The 21955-nt window shown below is 38.1% G+C and overlaps 1 protein-coding gene across 1 annotated transcript in view; it reads right to left on the bottom strand.

The window, feature by feature from the left end:
• Positions 1-21955, bottom strand: part of brf1b (BRF1 RNA polymerase III transcription initiation factor subunit b) — a 58583-nt gene that overhangs the window by 12799 nt on the left and 23829 nt on the right. The window contains 10 exon segments of the mRNA XM_058755408.1: positions 5733-6004; positions 6638-6690; positions 7061-7142; positions 7579-7637; positions 16996-17286; positions 17447-17542; positions 17902-17941; positions 18438-18564; positions 18795-18888; positions 20275-20424. Coding sequence (XP_058611391.1) covers positions 5733-6004; positions 6638-6690; positions 7061-7142; positions 7579-7637; positions 16996-17286; positions 17447-17542; positions 17902-17941; positions 18438-18564; positions 18795-18888; positions 20275-20424 — 1264 coding nt within the window.

Below are 21955 nucleotides of genomic sequence, written 5' to 3'. Positions count from 1 at the left end.
ATATCTCAGCCTCCAGCAGTCCAGAGCAACAGAGGGGAGGTGGGATTTGTCCCTGATTTCACTGTTGTTACTTTAGATTACTTTTGAATAAGTGTTTTTGAGTATTTGAGAATCTTGTTTATCACATTGATTTAAACAGGATAATCTTGTACCATATTATAAAAATACAAAGTTTAAGAAAATATTTTCCATTCATTGTTATTAACAACATGAAGTGCATTAAACATTATATTATGTCAAGGTTTCCTAAACTGGGGTTTGTGAAAGAACTGTAGGTGGTTATAATAATAATTAATTTAAAATTAAAATTCATTATAAAAGTCATTATAAAATCAATCAAAATAAAACATTTGCTAAAAACATGAAATGTTTAATTTGTTTACCTGCATGTCATGTGACCATAACCAGCCTCAGAGAACCATGAACATGCAAATGTGATACTTAGGCTAATTATTAAAATATTTATTTTAAAATCTCAGGGGTACTTCAAATAAATATATTAGGAGAAAGATGAGGAAAAAAGTTTGAGAATTTGTGAATTTGTGCATATGAATGTGTTCGAAAGTTACATTTGTTTCGTTTTGAACTTTCTATTCATCAAAGAATCCTGAAAATAATGTTTCATGATTTCCACAAAATAATCGAGTTTAATAAGGATCATGAAATTAAGCTTGAGTAATGATGCTGAAAATTTAGCTTTGCCATCACAGGAATGAATTACATTTTAAAATCTGTTTTAAAAATCCATATAATAATAATTTCAAAGTTTTACTGTTCTTACTGTTTTCTGTGATCAAATAAATGCTGCCTTGGGGAGCATAAGTGACTTCTGATCCTAAACTTTTGAACCACAAGGTATACATTTTGAACACAATCCCCAAAATTACATATACAATGCATGCACACACAATTGTGCAATAGACTAAAAGTATCCTGTAAACTGTCTCCAACACTCATATTATTCACAGTCACCAACCATGGCGCTGTTGAAGCGACTTCTTGATCATTGCCTACCACCAAACAAAACCGTGTGTGGGAGTGAGAACGCCCTGAACCGATCACACACGAAGAATTTGACATACCGCGAAAGCCTACATGGAGCAAGTAGCAATTTTCTTCTCATCAAAGGGACCGCTGCTTAGTAACAGCTTTCGCCCAAAACCTGTAGTGCTTTGTGTACGACAAACCGATCAAAACTTCGCAGTGGCAAGGAAAGTGCACAGGAGGTTCAATCACTTGCAATCACAATAACATCTGTACATGCATATCTGCCCCATGCCACTAGGAGAGAGAGCAGTTTCCATTAACGGCTTGGAGTCAGTCAGGGAAGATGAGTGGGAGAAGACTCCTGCTGACACAGCTTGAGAAGTGTGCTGTGACTGAGTCAGCCTCCCTCTGTGACTCTAGTGCAGATGGAAGGGAAAGGTAAGAGAGCTCGCAAGGTTTTCAAGATGGCCTCTCAGCATCACCTGCAGATCTCTGGCCTTGTAACATCTGCTGAGGTGAGTGACGGGTGTGGAGGTCTACAGAGCACAACAGGCAAGTTTTGGAAGCAAAAATCTCATTAATTTTCTCCATATTTTCACAGTGACGAATAAACCTTTAAAGACATGAGATATGAGACTGTTATGATAATACATACACTTCCGTACAACAGTTTTGGGGTCAAATAAATCATTTCAAATAAATGCTGTTCTTTTGAAATTTCTTTTCATCAAACAATCCTGAAAAATAAGCGTTTTCAACATTGATAATAAAAAAATGTTTCTTGAGAATCAAATCAGCATATTAGAATGATTTCTGAAGGATCATGTGACACTGAAGACTGAAGTAATGGTGCTAAAAATTCAGTTTTGCATCACAGGAATAAACTACATTTTAAATATATATTCAAATAGAAAACAGTTATTTTCAATTGTAATAATATTTCACACTATGGTTTTACTCTATTTTGAACCACAAAGTTTGAATGGGAATGTACATCTGTAGAATGCAAGAGTCTGTGAGATTTTTATTTTTGAAATATTGTGGATAACACTCAAATTCTCCACCCACAATCCTGAAGCAGTCATTGGGTTCACCAATCAGAGAAGTCGATGTTGCCAAAGAACCACACCCATAAATGCAAATTACATATTCAAATCAGTCTGTCCAACAAACAACTTAGATGTTTATTTATACTTATTTATGCAATTAATTTACATTTAAAATATTAAATTACATATTTTATAATAAATGTTGATAATTCAACAGTAGTTTGTCATTTGCAATGCTTCACGGGGCACGGTGTTAATTAAAATACTTATAGAACTAAGAATGCTAAAAAAGTGTGGTCTCATCGATTTTTAGCCAAAATATTCGCACCAAAATGACTACAGCTATTATCAGCAGAAGTTACGCTAACATTTGGGTTGTCTTATTGATCTATGATCAACTATGGATTTCCTTCCCTTATTATTGTTATTTCATTAGAGCCACTCTAAAATCCCAGAGTTATTTCTAGTGACCTCACTATATTAAATGAAAAAATCCAGCTGCTTTGCCTCGACCAAACATGATTCCCATCAGCAGGATGTGGCTCCCTTACTCCCACCACCAGACATCCTCTGGACTAACAGATCTCAACCCACTGATAAATGGCATCCTCGAACAATTGAGCCCTCCATGCTGAGAGACCCGGCCTAAAACCTTTTCACCGAGCTTAGAGGTCGAGAACAAGGCACAAGATGATCCTAAGAGGTCCTTCCTGCCGCCTTATCTCACTTAGGCCTACGAGTACAACCACAAGAGATTTTCTGTCACAAAAGTCTTTAGAGAACGAATTTGCTATGAAGCCAAATGGTTCCACGCTGGTCCTGGGTCAACGTGACCATGCTAGAAACAAACAAAACGACTCATTCTGCTGCTCTTGTTGCTAGGAGGTGGTGAAGGGTTTTTGGCGACAAGGAGCTCCATTGAGACGGACCAAATGACACACTCCACAGTCGGTTGCCTTGGTTTCCTGCCCTCTAGAACGCAAGTCGATGGGGTCTAACAGTATGGACATTGAAAGCCAGCAGTAATAATAAGCGAAAAGCCATACTGTTGGAAGTGGACTAACGTTAGGGTGGAAACAATGACATTTTAGTGTGGGAAAGTGAGTTGGGTCAAACAGAAAGGGAGGGATCTGCGAAACGCATCAGGGCACCCGGGCTCATTGGCCATTTCCAGATGTGCCAGGCAAAATAAATGAGAGTGTAGGCCTGGTGGAAAGCACATCTCAGGAATAACTCTCACCGTCTGACCTTAAGCTAACATTTACAAATCAATCTCCACTCACATTGTCATGGAGCTAAAAAACCAGACTGGATCTGGTAGAGAGCAGAAATACATATACTTCACTCCCAAGTCCCCAGGGTTGATGCTGCTCCTCAAATCGTGAGTCTGATTTCAAAGCGGGAGCTGTTACTGTAAAACGAGGATCAGAAACAGGATCAGGCAGCACGCTGGAGCTGGGAGGTGAAGCGTTCTGTCGGGCTGTCACTTTTTCTGAGGTACGCCGAGAAGAGAGGCAAAGACAGGTCATCCTCACGCACCGAGATCAGATTTACACTTCAAAAGCAAATCCCAGCAGTTTTAAGAACGGTAAGCCTTTACTAAAAGACAAGGGTTGAAAAGGAGGTGAAAAAAGGGGGAAGGAAATTAAAGAATAGGAACTGGAGGGCAATTGTCTTCTTATCTTTTTGGAGGAGCGCTTCACCGTTGCTGTTAATTTGGAGGTCATGCAGAGGTTCAATCTGGCAGCTGGTGTGTGAGGCTGGTAAAGGGGGAGGGATGTTACCAATTCTACCTGGTTAGCAGAGCGTCTAAGGGGTCTGTCAGCTATTCAAGGCAGTGAAGAAGAGTAACAACAGGACCTAGAAAAATAGATCTATGACAAATAAATCTATTCAGGCCCAAAAATGACTTATGGAACAGCTCATATAAGAAAATATCTTTGAAGAAATGTGCTTTGATCAGTTGGAGTGCGAGTTTTCTGACAGAGAGCAGTGCATGCATTGTGAACGATGAGCAATTGGGCAATCGTAGACATTTATTTCTGCAGACTTAGTCAATTCAGAAGAGAAAAGTGGCTACTGGCTCTTTTGAACCATTTATCTCTAAAAGTACCGCGTGAAATATCTTAGACAGTTGCTACTTGCAAGTCGTGGCAACAAAACTAAAACTCTTTGCCCTCCCATGACAGCTCATTACAAATGTTCCCATGTTTCAACAAGCTCTCTCAACTGGAGCTGGAACTAAATTCAAGTTTATCGTCCAATTTGTTCCACAGTGTCATCAGACTATGATGATTTAATATTTTTACACTGGCCTCTGCTTTTCTGCCAGCTGATGGGGCGAACAACAGTTCAAGCAAAGTGACTTACATCATGCCTTGCAACACTAGAGAATTTTCATGAACAAATATTGGTATTAAATTAACAAAAGAAGTAAATAAATTTAAAAATGGTTTTTAGGACATACAAATATAATTTACCATGGAATTCCTGAATAAAATAGGGGAAAATTACTTAAGAAAAAGAAATAAAAACATACACTACCATTCAAAGGTTTGGGGTCAGCATTGCTAATAATAAGAAATCAGCTTAGAATTATTTCTGAAAGATAATGAAGATCCTGAAGACTGGAGTAATGATTCTGAAAATTCAGCTTGCCATCACAGGAAAAAAATACACTTTAAAATATATTCAAATAGAAAACAATTATTTTTAATTGTAAATCAATTTTAACAAACATACATTTTTTTGTATTGATAAATGCAGCATTGGTGAGCATTAGAGACTTCTCTTTACATTCAAAACATTTTAAAAATCCTACCGACCCCAAAGTTTTGAACGGTAGTGTAACATGAATAATAATTTCAAAAAATATACTGCATTTCCACCAGGCAAAGAGAGTGACAACACTAGCCAGCTATGTTTTTATATCTTCAGGATATCCACTATATTTAGATTTCAAAAATCACAAAGGTAATAAAAGCAATGGGAGAGTTGTATAGTTTGTTTCAAACACGTTCATGAATATAAGATTGAAAAGAAAGGGGTCAGTAAATTGCCTTTTCGAAGCTTCAGGATATGAGGTCTCCGACAGCGTTCATATGTCTGATTCATCATCATCTCCCCATTCAGTATGAAATTAGTAATTATCATTAACGAAATGGACTGGAGGAAAGACATCACACAATGAGAAATTATCTTTCAACGCCAAAGTGTAGAAGTCATGATCTTGCGCTCCGTCTGTCGTATATTCATTACTTCTCTCACAGGGACGTTTGGAGCCCTGGAGGACTATTAATTGGAGAAGGGGCAGGCTCCCAGCATGCACTACAGGGTGCCAGGTGATGGCAGACAGACAGTCCTGGCACTGAATTGATGACAAGCTTTCTCCTGGTGGAAATGACTGTGAAGGTCAGCCAAAGGAGCAAAGCAAAGACAAAATGTTGGAGGCCGACAAGAAGAAAAATGTAGTCCTCCAAGGGCAAAGGAACAGCCTTTTTGATCATATCCTTTGTCTGAGGAACAAAAGAGTCTCTTTGCCACTTGGAGCAGGTCCCTGTTACTACATAAAGACAGACTTAGTGGTTTCAGGGAGTGAAAAAGCTGAAAAAAGTTGCAAAGCGCACCATGAGCCAACAGTAACCAAGTGAAAAAAATAAAAATAAACAACAGATTCACTCTTCATTAAATCCTCACCTCTTGCCCATGAGGCTTGCAGGTTTAGCGAGGCCAAGATTGCTCTTGTTTGGCTGCTTCTTGCGGCGGGTCAGCTTTTTGCGCCCAGAGCCACCGGCAGGCACATCCTCAGCTTGCTGGGTGGCGTTGCTCCCACTGCCCTTGCTGTTGAGGTCCCGCAAAACATCATAATTGATCTTACTGGAGATCTTTTTCTGCTCCAGCATCTTCTCTATGGCCTCTCCCGCAGTGCTGGCCAGGATCGGCTCTCGCTTCTTGGACGACTTCTTTGGCTAAACAAATTGGAATAGGAGTTGTTTACAGTGAAAAACAAACATTGGAGTCAGTGCTTACATGGCTCTTATTCATAGAGTCCTTTGGCTTTCTAAAAACATTTCTGAAGGCTAAAAGCATACTAGTAACTTAAGTAAGTGATCATTTCTATCTCTTTGGGCATCTGGGTCTCATTTAAACAGTGCATTTTCCCCACTGGGCCTTGATATAATGATGTCAGGCTAACAGCTGTCAACAGCAAAGTGACAGAATCCCATTAGTAGCCTGGAAAAGCTATCAAGCCCATCTGATCTAGTCACCGCTGACCAAGTTCCTCATGTAGCAAAGTGGAACAAGTCTCTTCACAGTCAGCAAGTGGACTACTGTACCTGAAATTGCTATTAGGCTCAAGGCACCTCATTAGAGGTGCAGAGCAGGGCCGGCTAATCCAACCCCGACTGGGAGTCACGGTGCAGATGTCAGAGCAGACAGGTTAAGGAGAGGTGACACTGAGAGCCTGGGGTGAAACCAGAGGAGCAAGTGAAGTTAAAATGGAAAGTATGCGGTCTCCGAGGACCTGCAGCTGCTAAGTGTCTAATACCCCGGCTTGTGAGGGAAGCCCAGGCAGATGCACACACTCACGACTTACTCACCTTCTCCTTATAGGTCCCTTGTTCCTTCTCTTTAGCTATTCTCTCCTCTTTTTCTGAAAAAAAAAAAAGCAAAATAGAGAGACACAATGGCTTTATCAAATTTGAGTGCTTTAGAGTAGACACAAAAAGCAATAAAAAAATAAAGGGCTTTAAAAACTCAACAAACTCTTATAATGTTGAGCAGATTAACTTTAGGAGGTCAATATTTAAAAAAAATAAATAAATAAAACTTAATCTCACAAGCTTCAGTCATGAAATTGCAGGAAGCAGTTCACTGTGCCAGTATTTAAAAACAAAATCCTTCCTTTCACTGAATTTTTATCTCTGTGGTTGAGCAGTCCCTTGCCTCTGACGTCAACACAGATCGAGTGTATGAGCTTGTGTTAGTAAATGCATTAAGCTCTTCTTTTCCTATTCGCTTACCTTTCTGTTCCCTCAAATATTCCTCGTTCTGTTTCATCCACAGCTCTGTCTTGGCCTCCACCTCTATCTCGTTCAAAATGTACTGCAGAGAAGATAACAGGCCTATGCTGATAAGTAATGCTAAGAGGTGATAATTTATAAATCCGGGATGCAGAACATCAGACAGTTTCTTGAACTTCACATGACCTGCTAAAGTTCAATAAAAGTTTCAAGCTCCATGTTCAGAGAACAACAGTAATGTGTTACACTGCAAAATCATTTTTCGCTTAATTAGCATTTTTTTATATTGTTTTTCCACATAAGACATAAGACATGTTTTCAGAGACTATTGCAAGCAAATTTTTAAGCATAAATCCAACAGCATTTTCAGAGATTTATGTCTTATTACCTAACAGAAGTAAATGTATCTTCTTAAATGTATCTTCGTAAAGATGTTTAGATATTTTACCAGAAAAAAAGTAGTGTAAGTCGAGTGAATATAAGAGTTTATCCATAAATCCATTAATAAAACTACATACCTTTTCAATTTCTTCTTCATCAATCCCATCCAGATCTAATTCCCCATTATCTGATTTATCTTCCATTATAGAAAGACAAAGACACAACAATTAATAAAGTGAGAAAAACATGATGACAAAGTCTGATTATGTGATTTTTGAGGAAGCAATTCCCATCAGATAGCATGCAGGCTATTCAGGTGAATTTCCCATTTCAGAATGAAACTGAAGAAAATTGTCCTGCTTGACTGGAGTCTGCAGCTGTCAGAGATGGTACACTGCACAGGAAGTACTTTGGTGGCGTTCTCCCAATAACGCACGCACTGCCAGCTCTTTGTTGTGTAATTGCCATTAATAGGCTTAGCGGTGATATGAAAGGATTTGAGTGTGTTCCTCAAATACTTTCCCAAATTGTCTTAAAATCCACAGTGTCACATTTATTAATCCCTAAATTAAAATCTCATACTGAAGCAAATATGAACAGCAATGTTACTGTATGTTAATACAATGTCCTGATGTAACCTCACCTGATAAACCTCATAAACACCACCTGAATACAATTAGCAAGTGTCTGTAAGAATATATAAATATAAATGAGATCAGAGCAAGAAAAGAGAGCTGTAAATAGACATGATGAAAGAAAACAATCACAAAATAAAGCAGCATATCTTCCTGTAAATGGGAATCTAATGGGTAGAGAATTAAAAACATGTGAACATTTGGAATGTAATAATCATGAATGTGTTTACTCAAAATGGATCAAGTATAAACTATCTAGATAACACGAAAGAAACACCCTGATTCTGATTACCATTTGTATTCAGTTTTGCGTGATCTATTCAAGCTAACCTTTTAAAAACCTAGCCAAAGGATTGAACTAACACAAACAACGACACACGCCAACCTTTCTCTGTAAGCGACTTTAAAGCTGATTTTCATAAGATGAAAATTCTTTCTTCAAATATAAAGAGCTGCAAAAGCTGGCCTGGGAATAGTGTGATTGGATTGGTGGAGCCTCTGTGGATCAAGACCAGATGTTCATTAATTGAACATAGAGAGATCTGAATGCCGTCTCTACTGTGGCCATCCGACTCACATTCACGCGCTCTGACGTTCTCACAGCGAGACTGGCCAGGGAGAACAGATTTAAATATCTGAACTGAGACAAAAGAAAATAGGTCACAATCTGTCCCCATCTCAGATTCTTACACTTGCATGTGTGAGGTTTAGGACACATCACACTACTTCAAAGGCTGTAGTGTCCAGTATCATTTGACTGAGGATCATTTGGGATGCAAACATCAGGCACCTTCTAAAACACGGATTCTAACTCCAGTTTAACAGCCAAGGAAAGAAAAAGAAGCCACATTATATAATGTGGGGTCCGCACTGGAATGCTTGAGGGTCCAAAAACACATCTGATATTATTACTGCTTCATTGCCTTTTATAGACCAGACATCATTAAATTAATCATGATTATTTTATTCTATTGACAATTCTAGATTTTAAAAGCAACAAATATATCTAAATCTTTACAATTTTATCAAATAAATAGATTCATATATATATATCTAAGATTATTTTAACAAAAGGAGCATAATATTTGCAGGTCCTGGGTATGAAATAGTTTAAATACCCCTTAAAAAGTTAAACTGTTGACTAAATAACTAGCTTCCTTAATAACAACACATTCAGTTCAATGGCACAGATATTGGAATGTAAATTTGTTCAAGAGATCTGCGTGCCGTGCGGGTCAAGCAATTGTGTACAGATGTTTTTGTCCTAACTCACAATTTCTTTGTCACATGGTTTCAGTCAAAGGCCAGTCTCGAAATGTTTGTGGCTGTTCTCACTACTTTCTTCACACCGTCTATTACATCTTCTACTATCTCCAATTGCCTGCTCCTCTAACACCTGGTTTTCAACGGGTAGGTGAATTCTAAATGTTTAGCAGGATTGTAATTGAATCCAGGTATCTCGTCCATAAGACGGAGATAGGATACTTGCTCAGGCATGGACCAACATGGGCACACTGGTCTATGAGGGAATTGGGCTTGTTTGCAGGCAGCTTGGAGTGGCTGTCACATATCAAACCCAGTGGAGCAAATCACAGCGTTTCCCCAGAGCGATTGCACAGCCGGCTTGGATAGAAGGGAGAAAGAAAAACAACATGGCGCGATCAGGTTTCTGCTCTTTAGAAGGCTGGCGTGTGGCTGATTGGGGTTGGATAGATGATGGTAGCCTCTCACAAGGAGCTCCAGTTTCGAAGGGGGTTGAAAAATGTGAAAGTAGTCACCCAAAGGTCACACAGACTAAGCTATGCAACCAGCAGGGAATGGTATACAGCTTCAAATCACCAATTTTAGCAACATTTTGTAGCCAAAAAAACAGAATATAATAACACAGATAAATTACACAGAAGTCACTTTCAAACTAAGCAGATTTCTGTTGGTCAGTGTGTTGAATTTGCATGTCCAACTTGAACATGACCTCAATCTGCATGAGGAACTTTTTTGCCCTCCCGCGAAACTCTCAATTCCTATTGGAATGACTAGACTGCACCTTTAGGGGGTGTAGCATAATGCAGCTTTTGTCAAACAATCACAAATTGTCTTCTCATCTTAATGGCAAGAAAGAAATAAGAATATGTGAATATTTTAAAGTTCTCCATTCAATAGCTCTAAACTAGCACAACAGTATAAAGCAACATGTCAAACTCCATAAATAAATAAAGTTTTTAAAAAGTAGTACTTATGAATTTCAAAGTAGCTATGTGATGAATAAACCAAAATTTAAGTCACTACTGATTCTCAAATCAAATACAATGTTTGTTCACGTGCAATCCAATGATTTGATATTATTGACATCCAACCTGTGGCACCATATTTGATTTGAAATCTGGCTTCACAAAAACGAAAGAGTCTCAACTTTTGAGATGCCATTTTTGTCTGACGAACAAAACATACAGGAGAGTAGATTAACATCGGTGGACTTGAACTTGAAAATGGTGTGTATTGGTATATTTCCACGGTTGAAGAAAAATACCTTCTGGTGTTCGTTCATGTTTACTTCATGTTATAACTAGTAAGGAGGAGAAGATTATCGGTTCATGTGCCACTTGAACTGAGGCTCTACAGTAATCTTATCTCGATACATTAAAGAGCCACAAAATGGTATTTATTGTTTGAATTTCTTAAAAAATTACAAAATTTGAAAGCTGAGACTTTGTTTCATACCTAAAGTGTCCTGCTCTGTCTTGTCTGTCGGTGTGTTGTCAGTTTCCTCTTTGCTCTGCGATGTATTTTTCACTGCGTGAGAACATGAAGTGTAGTGTGAGAGTGGACATAGCATCAGTAACGAAGGGGGACGGGTCTTTGCGAAGGGTCAATGAGTATACAAAAAAAGCTGTAAGACAATTCCTCAAAATTCCCCTTCTGTGTTCCACAGAGAGAAGAACAGGGTTAGCCACAACATTAAGGTGAGAAAATTATTAAAGCCTACTCATTTTTGGGCCTTTGCCTTATTCGAAAATGTGGCACGTTGTTTGTATGATGATATTAAGAACGCAAAACATGATTAAATGCTCATAATGCAATATGCTCCAACATATTTCAATGAGGAACGAGCCTCTAATATGAGTATGCACTTGACTGAACATAATCCAGATTACATAATGAATCATATGAATCATTATGCAAATAAACAGATCAGCTTGATGCTCCACTGTGAAATGCCACAGAGATGAATGAATATTGGGAGCAGCATTTGCATTTTGAGATTGAAAGGACGAATGTTTGTAGATTATTTTATGTTTGTAGTCATTATATTATAAACTACAACCTGTGATTTGCTGTGGTTTCCACTGAATCAAATCAATTTATAGATCAACTGGTTTTATCCTTTGAGGATGAATTATTAGATTTATCATAATGCCAACAAGAGAGATGTCCATGTTATGAAGATCTACTGAGATTTACTCTAGATGTAAACTAGCTTCTTTTGCTCAAAACTTGAAAAAGAATCAAAAGATCTTGAGGATTAAGAGTGTTTCACGCTCATACAAAAATGAGGACAAGGTGGAAAAAAAACCTCTTGCAATATGGCACGATAACCTCTGAGGGCCTTTTCCAACCTCACCACCTGCTCACACTGTCTGTGCCATGGGCAAGCAGGCCAAGAATTGAAGAATATATGTGTGTATGTGTGTGTATTCTTGTCTTCGGGTCAGTAAGCTTCTACAGTAAGCAGCTACAGTATCTTTTAAATCAGACTCCACATTGACATTCTGCATATGCAGTTAACTATAGATGTGGATGGACTATAAAAGAGCCTTTTGCGCTCAGCTATCCCTCAGCATGTTTTGATCACGTCAAACACATCCGCTTGAAAGGTTAAATTCTGTATTTGCCTGCAGAAGCTGTGCTTTCCCATGCGTCATTCCGTGAATGTCCTCCTAGACTAACTGTCATCTCCATCTTTCTCTCGTTCCCCAAGCCATTGGTCAATCGCTCTGAATCAAGCACAGCTGTCTGACTGCATGCAGGCCATTAGATCGATACTTTACACATGCAAGCAGAAGTGGCATTAACAGCAGAGAGAGGGAGGGACAGCACTCAGAGTGCACTGGACCGTGGGGCAGCATCACCACAGCCGAAGCGCAGTGCACAACAGGAAATGTGCTGCAGCAATGCAGTATGGGAGGAGTTGCAAGCAGGTGTAATCAATCAGTGTTCCTGTTGCAGGACACTCATGACATGCCCCCTCAATACATACAGACAGCACAATTTAACTTTTTTACCCCTGGAATAGGCACTTAAAATAATAAGCTTTAGGGGCCGTTTACAAGGCAATTTGGTGCTATTTTTTTATTGTTTCTATGTAACAATATGGACTCACAGCATGAGCGCTGCATTTTTAAAATGCTGTGTCTAATAGTCTTAGTTTTAGTTAACAATAACAACACTGCAAGAAAGGCGATCTACATGCACAGATTGTACAATGTACAATTAAATAAACAAATATCAACCAATACACAGAAAAAACTCTATTAATGGCTGATAACCACTATGGTATCAATACATTATACTCCCCTAGTAAGAACGGATTGTGTGTGAACAGCCTGTTGTTATAAGTCCATGAGGGGATGAGGAAACTCATTAGTATGCTCATTATAAAATCATTAGTGTGCCACATACTAATTGGATTTAAACCTATAGAGTCACATAACTGTCTTCAATAAGATCAATATGCGCCTTTTTATATTAAGCCTTTTTCCACTTACATAGCAAAGAAAAGAAATGAGGAATGGGATTGGTAAATGTCACAAGCTGGATACAAACTGTTTCGCCTACATGAGCACCATAGGTCACCACACGAAAGCATGTGTGCTAGCTGCTTGGTTCCAAAACAGTAACAGTACTCACTGATGATTCAGAGTCATTTGGAAAATTTGATGAATAACACGTGTCATCCATGCTGGGGAAATTGAGATTCTTTTAAAGCCTGAGTGGTCAACGCTCTTGGTAAAGCTGTGACACCGGTTCTGAGATTCTCAATGCTGCAAGCTGCTCATCACAACAGAGCATCACAATATCCTGATTTCAAAGAGATCCAGGAAAGGGAGGGTCACAGGAAGCTTTGTAAGAACAGGCAGGCCTCTCCTTTGAGGAAAGTTCCTCTCTTCTCTCAGTCGTGGATATGTTGGCTAATGCCTGGCATTTGAAATGGCAAAGTTCAAACAAGGTTCATAAAACCACAGCAAGCCCAAGGGAAAATCCTTCCCGTATTTTGATATTTTCATTCTCTCTCTCTCTCTCTCTCTCTCTCACGCACACACAGAGTCAATCTGAAATGCATTACCCAGGATCTGGTGGCCAGCTCTGCATGGGCTTGGATATACTGAATAGTGAAAAACAAAAATTGATAATGGACTCCCAAAACCCTTTATCAACATCAGATAAAATTCATATTTCACTGCACTCGCTGGTCTGGAAAAATATATATTGATTAAATAAGCGGGACTCCTTAGATGCCTTTTGAGGGAGATTTCGGGGGTTAAAACTGGTGGGCCGGTGGGAAGCGAACCTGCGTGAAACAGATGCTATTGATGGAAAGGAGGCAATAGAATTGGCCAGTCGCTCCCTTCACTGCAGTGGAAGTGAGAGAACGAAAGAGAGAGAGTGAATCTCATGTATCCCAAGAGAACTGTAGAGACAGACAGTCTGAAAGAGTGAGACACTTCAGTACCGACAGCCTGTCAGAGTGAGAGAGGCATCTGCCAGACCTCACACATACACACACACACATTCTTGGTCACTTGCTTTCTACCTCTCTCACTCACTCTCACTTTGTTTCTGTCTGTCTCATGTGTTCCCTATTTAGATAACACAAAATTTATGCAGACCTGCATACTGCAGCAGTTTACAAAATGCACCTTTTTGCTCTTTCAGTGCCTGAATTTCAGGCCCTGCTACACTGAAATATGCCTGCTGATAATACTATTATAAATACTTAAAGTAAAATAAAATAACATACAATAAAAACAGGACTGGCCAACTATACAAGGTGTTTCCTTGCCTGAGGCCCCAGATGCTAGGATAGGCTCCAGCATCCTTGTGACATGAAATATATGATTGAATATGAAATATGAAATATAAAATAAAATAACATTTTATATTTCATGACATGAAATATAAAATAAAATAAAATAAAATAAAAATTCTATTCAGTTCTAACATACATTTTCTTCAGAGCTGTGGAAAATATTTATTTTAATAAGCTATTTTTTTTTCATCGTTTTTTGTGCTTTGTTGAGAGCCAATTTTAATTCTACAATCTGGCTTGTGCTTAAAAAATTCTCATAACTCTCTTTATTTCTTGCTCTTTGTACTGTTTTTCTTCATCTTTCAGTGCACACACAAACACATATTCACAACCCAACATTCAGAGTGACCAGCGATTCATCTTTGGCCTTTATAGTCTGCTGTATGTATTGTTGTGAGCAGTGAGAGTCATCCATGCTGAGTGGAAACCCATAAAGCCATCTGTATGAGCGACTCTAAGAGGCTTTCACTCCTGCAGAATCATCACCTTCTCCTGCAAATGTACAATGATGACGAGGGAAATGTATCAGCAAACTGCCACAGCAGAAATAGTCCACGCAAAGCCGCTCAGACAGCAAATCACAAGTCTGAACTGCTTTAAAATAAAGCAGCTCGGCTCCGATCTCCTAGACTGGCCTCAGGAGATGTATGCTGCGTCCAGATAAACCACTGCTGCTTGTCACTCAGAGCTGCAGGGAACACCTAGGTCGAGGAGTCGTCAGGGGTCAGGGTCAAAGGTTAAAAGGGAACGGCCCGAGTTCAGCTAGAGAGCAGGTGCTGAGGTCAGAGAAGTATTGCTGGGCAGATTTTGTGATATTCTGTTGGGTCCTGTGACATTTTATTTTCAGAGTTGTTTTTGATGAATTTCAGTAATCTAAAGCTCTTGGTAAATAAAGTTGCAGACAGCCACATCAATCAATGCATCCTGACCAAAAGATGGTTTGTGGATCAATACTGCTTAACCATGCTAACATTCCAAAAATTTTTTAAAGAAATAAATACTTTTATTCAGCAAGGAAGCATTAAATTGCTTAAAGATGACAGTTAAGACATTTACAGTTAGGTTATATAAATAAATAAACTTGTAATAAATAAAATGTATTAAGTAGAACAAGTTGATAATAACAGTGAATGTTTCTTGAGCAGCAAATCAGAATGACTTCTGAAGGATCATGTGACACTGAAGACTGAAGTAATGATGCTGAAAATTCAACTTTGCCATCACAGGAATAAATTACATTTTAAAATATATTAATATAGAAAACAGTTATTTTAAATTGTAATACTATTTTGCAATATTACTGTTTTTATAGTATTTTTGATCAAATAAAAGCCTTATTTAATATCTAAGCCAGAAATATTTGAACAGTACTGTGTTGTTTTTAACTGAACCCACTCATGTTGAACGACAGTCAAATAACAAATACAGTCATCTGTGCAAGTAAAACAGGACAGCATTTAATAACCTCGGAGTAAAGCTCCATACGTTTCCCGTCTCTGAAATCATATGTTCTCTATAAACTGAAATGAGATCAGCATAAAATCACTATAATGAGAAGGTACATCTGTGGCTTTTGCTCTGCTGTACAGCATGAAGCAGACAGATTGGAGCAGCTCTTATTAAATGTCTTAAAAGGATTTCAAAAAGCTCTAAGTGATTATGTCTGGCAGACCCTCCATTGGAGCGCTGACTTTCACAATAGCAAAGGGTTAAAGCTTTCCTAAAGATTAAACATTCACCACACTTCCTACAGTCATCCATCTTATAACAAAGAAACCCAGTGGCTTTGAAGAACAAATTCTACTTGATATAGTCAGGAAATATTTAGTTTAAACAGACAAATGGACCACAAGGAATAAAATATTATGAATAATATAATATTATGATGAAATAGTTCATTAAGTAATTAAAATCATTCATAAGATAATATAAAGAGTTCAGATGCAAAAGCCTCTAAGTGCCATCATAATAAGCACGGCCAATAAATTTACAATAAGGCAATAAGTTCTATAAACAAGGAATCGTCAGTTTTGCTTTCATGATGAATTTAAATACTGTGGCTAATCTGATTACGCATTCAGCCATACTAATAATCATACATAATTCCTGACGCCTAAATTTCCAAGAAATGTTCAGTCATCTGTAACCAGAATTCATTTGGTCTGTTTTCCAGATTTTTCCATGACCTTCTAAGAATTTAATAATTGCTGTAACTTTTCCAGGCCTGGAAATCAAACCATGGATATCCCTAATATTTCCAAGTTTTCCAGTACTGTGGGAACCCTGGTACTTTGAGCCCTAATCAACACCTTTCACCACATTTCCCCTTAAAATGCCTACAGAAAATGTGAAAGGTTTGCAGATTCCATCTAGAACAGTGGTTCCAGACTTTTAGAGGCACCCAAATGTCATAAAATTATTTAATCATTCATATAAGTATTTTAATTAATATATTAATAAAATTTAGCTAAAAACACTGATATAAAATAAAGATGTACAACATCAAACTGACATCATATTTCAGAGTTTTTTTTATTAATAAATTACATTACTTATTTATTTTATTACCAGAGAGGTAATACTCATCAGTTTGAATAATATCAAAGTCAAAACAGTTGAGAACCACTGATCTAGAGCTACTAATGACTAACTCAACAATTTTATCAGAAAAGGTACCATCACTAATAAAAAAGGGAATGCTGAAATTTGAGCATCTACAGTAGAAGGCCACCATTCATCACATAAAACAGCAAAGAAAGATGCGGTATTTTGTAATGAATGCTTTGTTTGGTCAAAGACAACATCATACTGTACTGAGGAAGTGGCACACTTACCGTTTGTTGTGTCCTCCTCTGTGATGCATTCCCGAATGGAGTCTGTTAGACCAAGACTGGCTGCACTGGGCAAAGGGCCGAGGAGCGCTGTCAGAGGCACATGTCTGGCCTGACTGGAGAGCGATACTGTATCCCTCCTCCCCTCCTGATCCTCCATTCTTCCCTGGTCTCCCTGATCAAGCACCTGACTAATGAACTCCTGGTTGAGATGTTGAGCTGCTGCCTCCATTTCCTCATCCTCTGGGTCTTCGTCTCCAGTCACCCCAGAGGCCAAAGACGCACAGTCATCATCTGAAAGAGTGTTACAGCATGAATCAAAAACCAATATCTGCACGTGAATCGGCATAAAACCACACAATAATCTGTATTAAGAACAAATATCATCAGCGAACTGTGCTCAGGTGAGCCTAGGTGTACTAAATAAACATGCAGAGCACTTGATTTGATCTACCTTCTCTTGCGTAGGAGGCATAAATCCCTCTCAGTTTGGTTCTGCTGCTCGCTGCCAGCTGTGTCTCAATCTCATCGCGGTATGAGTTGATCTCACCTGCAGACAACATACAGACACATACACATAAGCCTGATGTCTCTGATTGACAGTTTGATTTTTCGTCTGAAAAATATTCAGCATGCAACATGCATTCCCTGGTAGACTGTGTTCAGATTACGTATGCTAATGGCACATCAAGTAATAACGTATAGTCCTAATATATGGAGACATTTATGGAAACAGCTGCTGTCAGTAAGATGGGCACTCCAAACCACAAGGGAATTTGCTATTCATAATCATTGGAAACAATTTTGAAATGCTTAGTGTAGCTGAGATAACGCACCGCAGAGAGCATTCAGATGCCATGTTGAGTCAATAGAGAGAATCAATATCTTATTCCAGAAGGACAGACTAACCTTGATATTCCTCAAGTTTCTTGACCAACTCCTGCTCCAGCTGAAACAATGACATTTCAATTAAGAGAACCATTTATCCAGAGTCTCATATGGCTGAATATTATACTCATAGCTTCATATCTGGTCACACACATGATTTTGTAATGTTTTTGAAAGAAGTCTCTTTTTCAGCCTTTTTCAGAAGGCTGCATTTATTTGATCAAAAATATAGTAAAAACAGCCACAAGGAATATTATTATCATTTAAAACAATGTTGTTTTGTTTTCAAATACATTACTCCAGTCTTCAGCATTCATTCTAATGTGCTGATTTGCTGCTCAAGAAACATTTCCTATTATTATCAACGCTGAAAACAGTTGCTGCTTAATATTTTTGGGAAAACAGTGATACATTTTTTCAGGATTCTTTAAATTGAAAGTTCAAAAGCACAGCATTTATTTGAAATAGAAGCCTTTTGCAAATGTATTTATACTGTCATTTTTGAGCAATTTAATGTCTCCTTGGTCTCAATGGTAATGTATCCCCCATATGAGTACCTGCTGCATCTTGAGTTTTTTCTTTCCAGCAACAAAAGATGGAGGATCACATTCTTTCTCAAGGTCCACTCGCATGAACTCATCGATAGTCAGGGCACTGGTGGGGGTATCCTCAAACTCTGTCAGTCTGAATGATACAGTAATTAAATTATATTTAATAATATTGACAAGATATATACCCAATATTGACTGATAATAATATGATACCAGTATATATTGTAAATCCCTAGTTTTACTGTGACAATGTAAATGTAGGGTATTTAAGCATTATGTATCAAACATCAAAGTCGGGTACTTTTTTTTAATAATAGCAGACAATTTCCCTAAAAATATGTTCAGATCAGCCATGATATTCACCTTTTTCTCAGTGTGGCCTCGCACACCTTGACAACAGATATCACCTCCTTCACTGTACGACGGAATTCATGCATACGAGCAGCTACGAGCAGAGCTGGGGGGATGTAGGAGAGAAAATAAGGATAAATGTTTTGTCCCAAACCGTATTGTTCTCAATTTGTATGACATTTCAACGCCATGCGGTGCAAATATACAATGTATGTATCATGCAAAAGTGCTGAGAGTGCGTTTTCTATAGTAATGGAGCATTAAACAGAATCTCTGCAGATGCTGAGGTGTGTTGTGTGATATAGTAAACTAGTTAGTAGGCATTATGTAAATTTTGCTGCAGAGTTGTGTTTAAAAGAACAACAACAAAACAGCATTTATTTGAAACACAGTATGTACTGTCAATGCCATTAATTTTTAATGCATCCTTGCTAAATAAAAGTATTAATTTCTTCAAAAATATATGTATATTCTAAATTGTATCCTAAATTCTGCAAAAATCTGAATGCAAACTTACTGATGAATTATTATTTCTGGGTGAAAACATTCCCACAAACATATGCACAGTGAGTGACACCCATTATCTTTCTTTTTTGCTTTTATCTTGATCTTTGTTTTGCAGTATTCACACTCTTGAGCCAGAAGGTGAACTCCCCTCGCTCTAAAACAATCAACCTCAATACAGAAAACTGACATTTACACTTACCATATTCCCCTGAATACTGTGAATGATTAATGATGAATTATTAATTATTCAGATATTGCAGCAGCGGATGTTAGATGGGAAAAGTGAGACAGCAAGAGAAGGCTGAACTAGAGATGCAGGCAGGAAGTCTGCCTTCTATTCCTGAGCAGTCGAGGCATCTTGCTGACGACAGAGTGCAGAGACCAACGTGTTCTGCTTCAGATCGAGGGCACCGAGATCTGTGCGGTGGTAAAGCACTTGCCGTGATCTTGTTTTTATCCTTGTTATGGAACTCGCTGCTCCAGTTCCCATGTCAAACTTTTAGCACATTAAGGGATTTGCTTTATGATCTGACAGATGCGCAGAACTGAAGACTGAAAAAAACTATTTTCATTTCGAGCTGACAAAGGAGGTGCCTAGTGAATCTTTTAACAACTTGGAAGTTCATCGAAAATAAAGGTTTAAAGGGATAGTTTATACAAAAATTAAGGTTATGTTATGATTCATGGTTCATGTTGTTCCAAACATGTGTGCTTACTCTGTGGAATACAAAAGAAGATATTTTGAAGAATGTGTCAGCTGTTTTGTGCAGTAATAACCAATGGAGTCCAAAAGACCAGGTGGTTTGATCAAATATCGTCAAATATCTTTTTTTGTGTTCCCTAGATAATAAAGAAAATCATACAGGTTTGCAACGACGTAAGGGTGAGTAAACAAAGACTGAATTCTCATTTTTGGGTGAACAAAACCTTCAAGATAACTTCAAATACAACAGTGTGTTTATCATTTGAACATTAGACAATCTACCTGCACCACACAAGCCTGATGGTCGCCGTCCCGTGTGCATCCAGTCCCTTTTCATCCTCTGAAGCAGTCTGAGAGCAGTCATCGAAACCTCATGAGTCTTTTCACCAAACTCCAACATGTGGGCGAATCGTGGAATGTACAGACATGGATCTATAGATAGAAATATACAGTTCTGTAATCAGCGTCTGGACACGAACCTGAGAACATAACCTAAATATGCAACTTTGGATTGAAAACTGAGTTTGAGTTTGTTATAAATCGTATTTAACTTATTTAACTGATGCCCTTTCAAAAGATTAAAAAGAGCATCATTTTTTTGTTGTTCTCCATGACTCCATGTTGAATCTAGAACACAGTCCTCCTATGGGAACCTTTAAAAGAGGCTTGGCTTAGAGTCACTCTGTGGGAGCAAATATCCCTCACTTCCACCTACTTCTAAGTCCTTGGGTAAACTCATTCTGCTGGCCCAATAAAGCCCAAACATCACTGCTGTCCTAATAAGAAGGAAATGAGCTCAGCTAAGAAAGGCGCAATCTATGATCCTATCTAAGGCTACACTACAGGGACTGCACCTGCACTTACGAGAGAATGTTCATTGAAATCTCCCAACTGTGTCTGTCACTGGCCTTTTTATATAGCTTGGTAATTTTATATTAAATTATAATATTAATGCAGTAGAGCAGAGCAGTTGACAGAACAAATATTCAATACCATCTGTGAAACAGGAAATAGTTTAAGTCCTTTAAGAAAAATCAAATTTTCTCATGTAACATTCTTTGGAATGACCCATACTGCTCTGAAAATTAAATTGATTTTCAGACTTCTATTTCAGTCATGGCTGTAAAATTATCTGATTTGTGAGACTGTAGCTGTCAGAGTTTGATTAAGGGAAAAGTGATAAATGAATACAGGGAGAAATAATCAAATAGATCTGTGAGAATTGTTGGTGGGCACAGGAAACTTGGCTTTACAGAAAAAGAGAAAATTCTTTATAAGAAAGCCACATGCTGCATATTCCAACAACAGAGCCCTTCTGAAGCAAACATTATGGATGATCCTCTTAATTTTGGTGCTAAAATGGGTTCTGATCTAGGTTGAACAAAGACATGCCTTAAAAGATGCATTGAGGCAACAGACGCCTCAAACTCAGTCTCTGACCTTGTCTTTCATTTGTCTGATGTGTCTGTAATTGTTAAAATCATCACTTGCTTGGGGGGAAGCTTGATTTTGACACAGTGGGAGTGCTAAATTGAAAGCGTTAATCAAGACCTTTTGCAATTACCGTAGTACATAGCAGAAGTGGTAACTGTATTTTTAATATACAGTTAATTCTGCAGCCCAACAAATTGGAAATGTATAAAAATCCACATAAAACTATAGAAATGCATAACTAAGAGAATGAATACTATAGGACAATACTAATTAACAACGACTGTCATCTTAAGGAAACTGCAAGTATTATACTGTTAAACCTCTAAATAGTTCATATATCATATATTAGAGTTGTGTGGGGTAGGGTGTAGTCACATCACAGTCGCATTGCATTGTGGCATATGCAGCTGCCTGAAGTGTACATTTGCGTAGACTCGTGTCCTCTGGGTTAAAATCGAGAGGTTGAAGGTCTGTCTGTATAAACTTCCCTTGTCCACTTGTTGAAATGGAGCGTACTTCAAAATGGTGG

Source organism: Onychostoma macrolepis, chromosome 20, assembly GCF_012432095.1.
Source record: "Onychostoma macrolepis isolate SWU-2019 chromosome 20, ASM1243209v1, whole genome shotgun sequence".
NCBI lineage: Eukaryota > Metazoa > Chordata > Actinopteri > Cypriniformes > Cyprinidae > Onychostoma > Onychostoma macrolepis.
The sequence above is the reverse complement of the archived record's forward strand: the minus strand, read 5'-3'. Positions and strand labels throughout refer to the sequence as shown.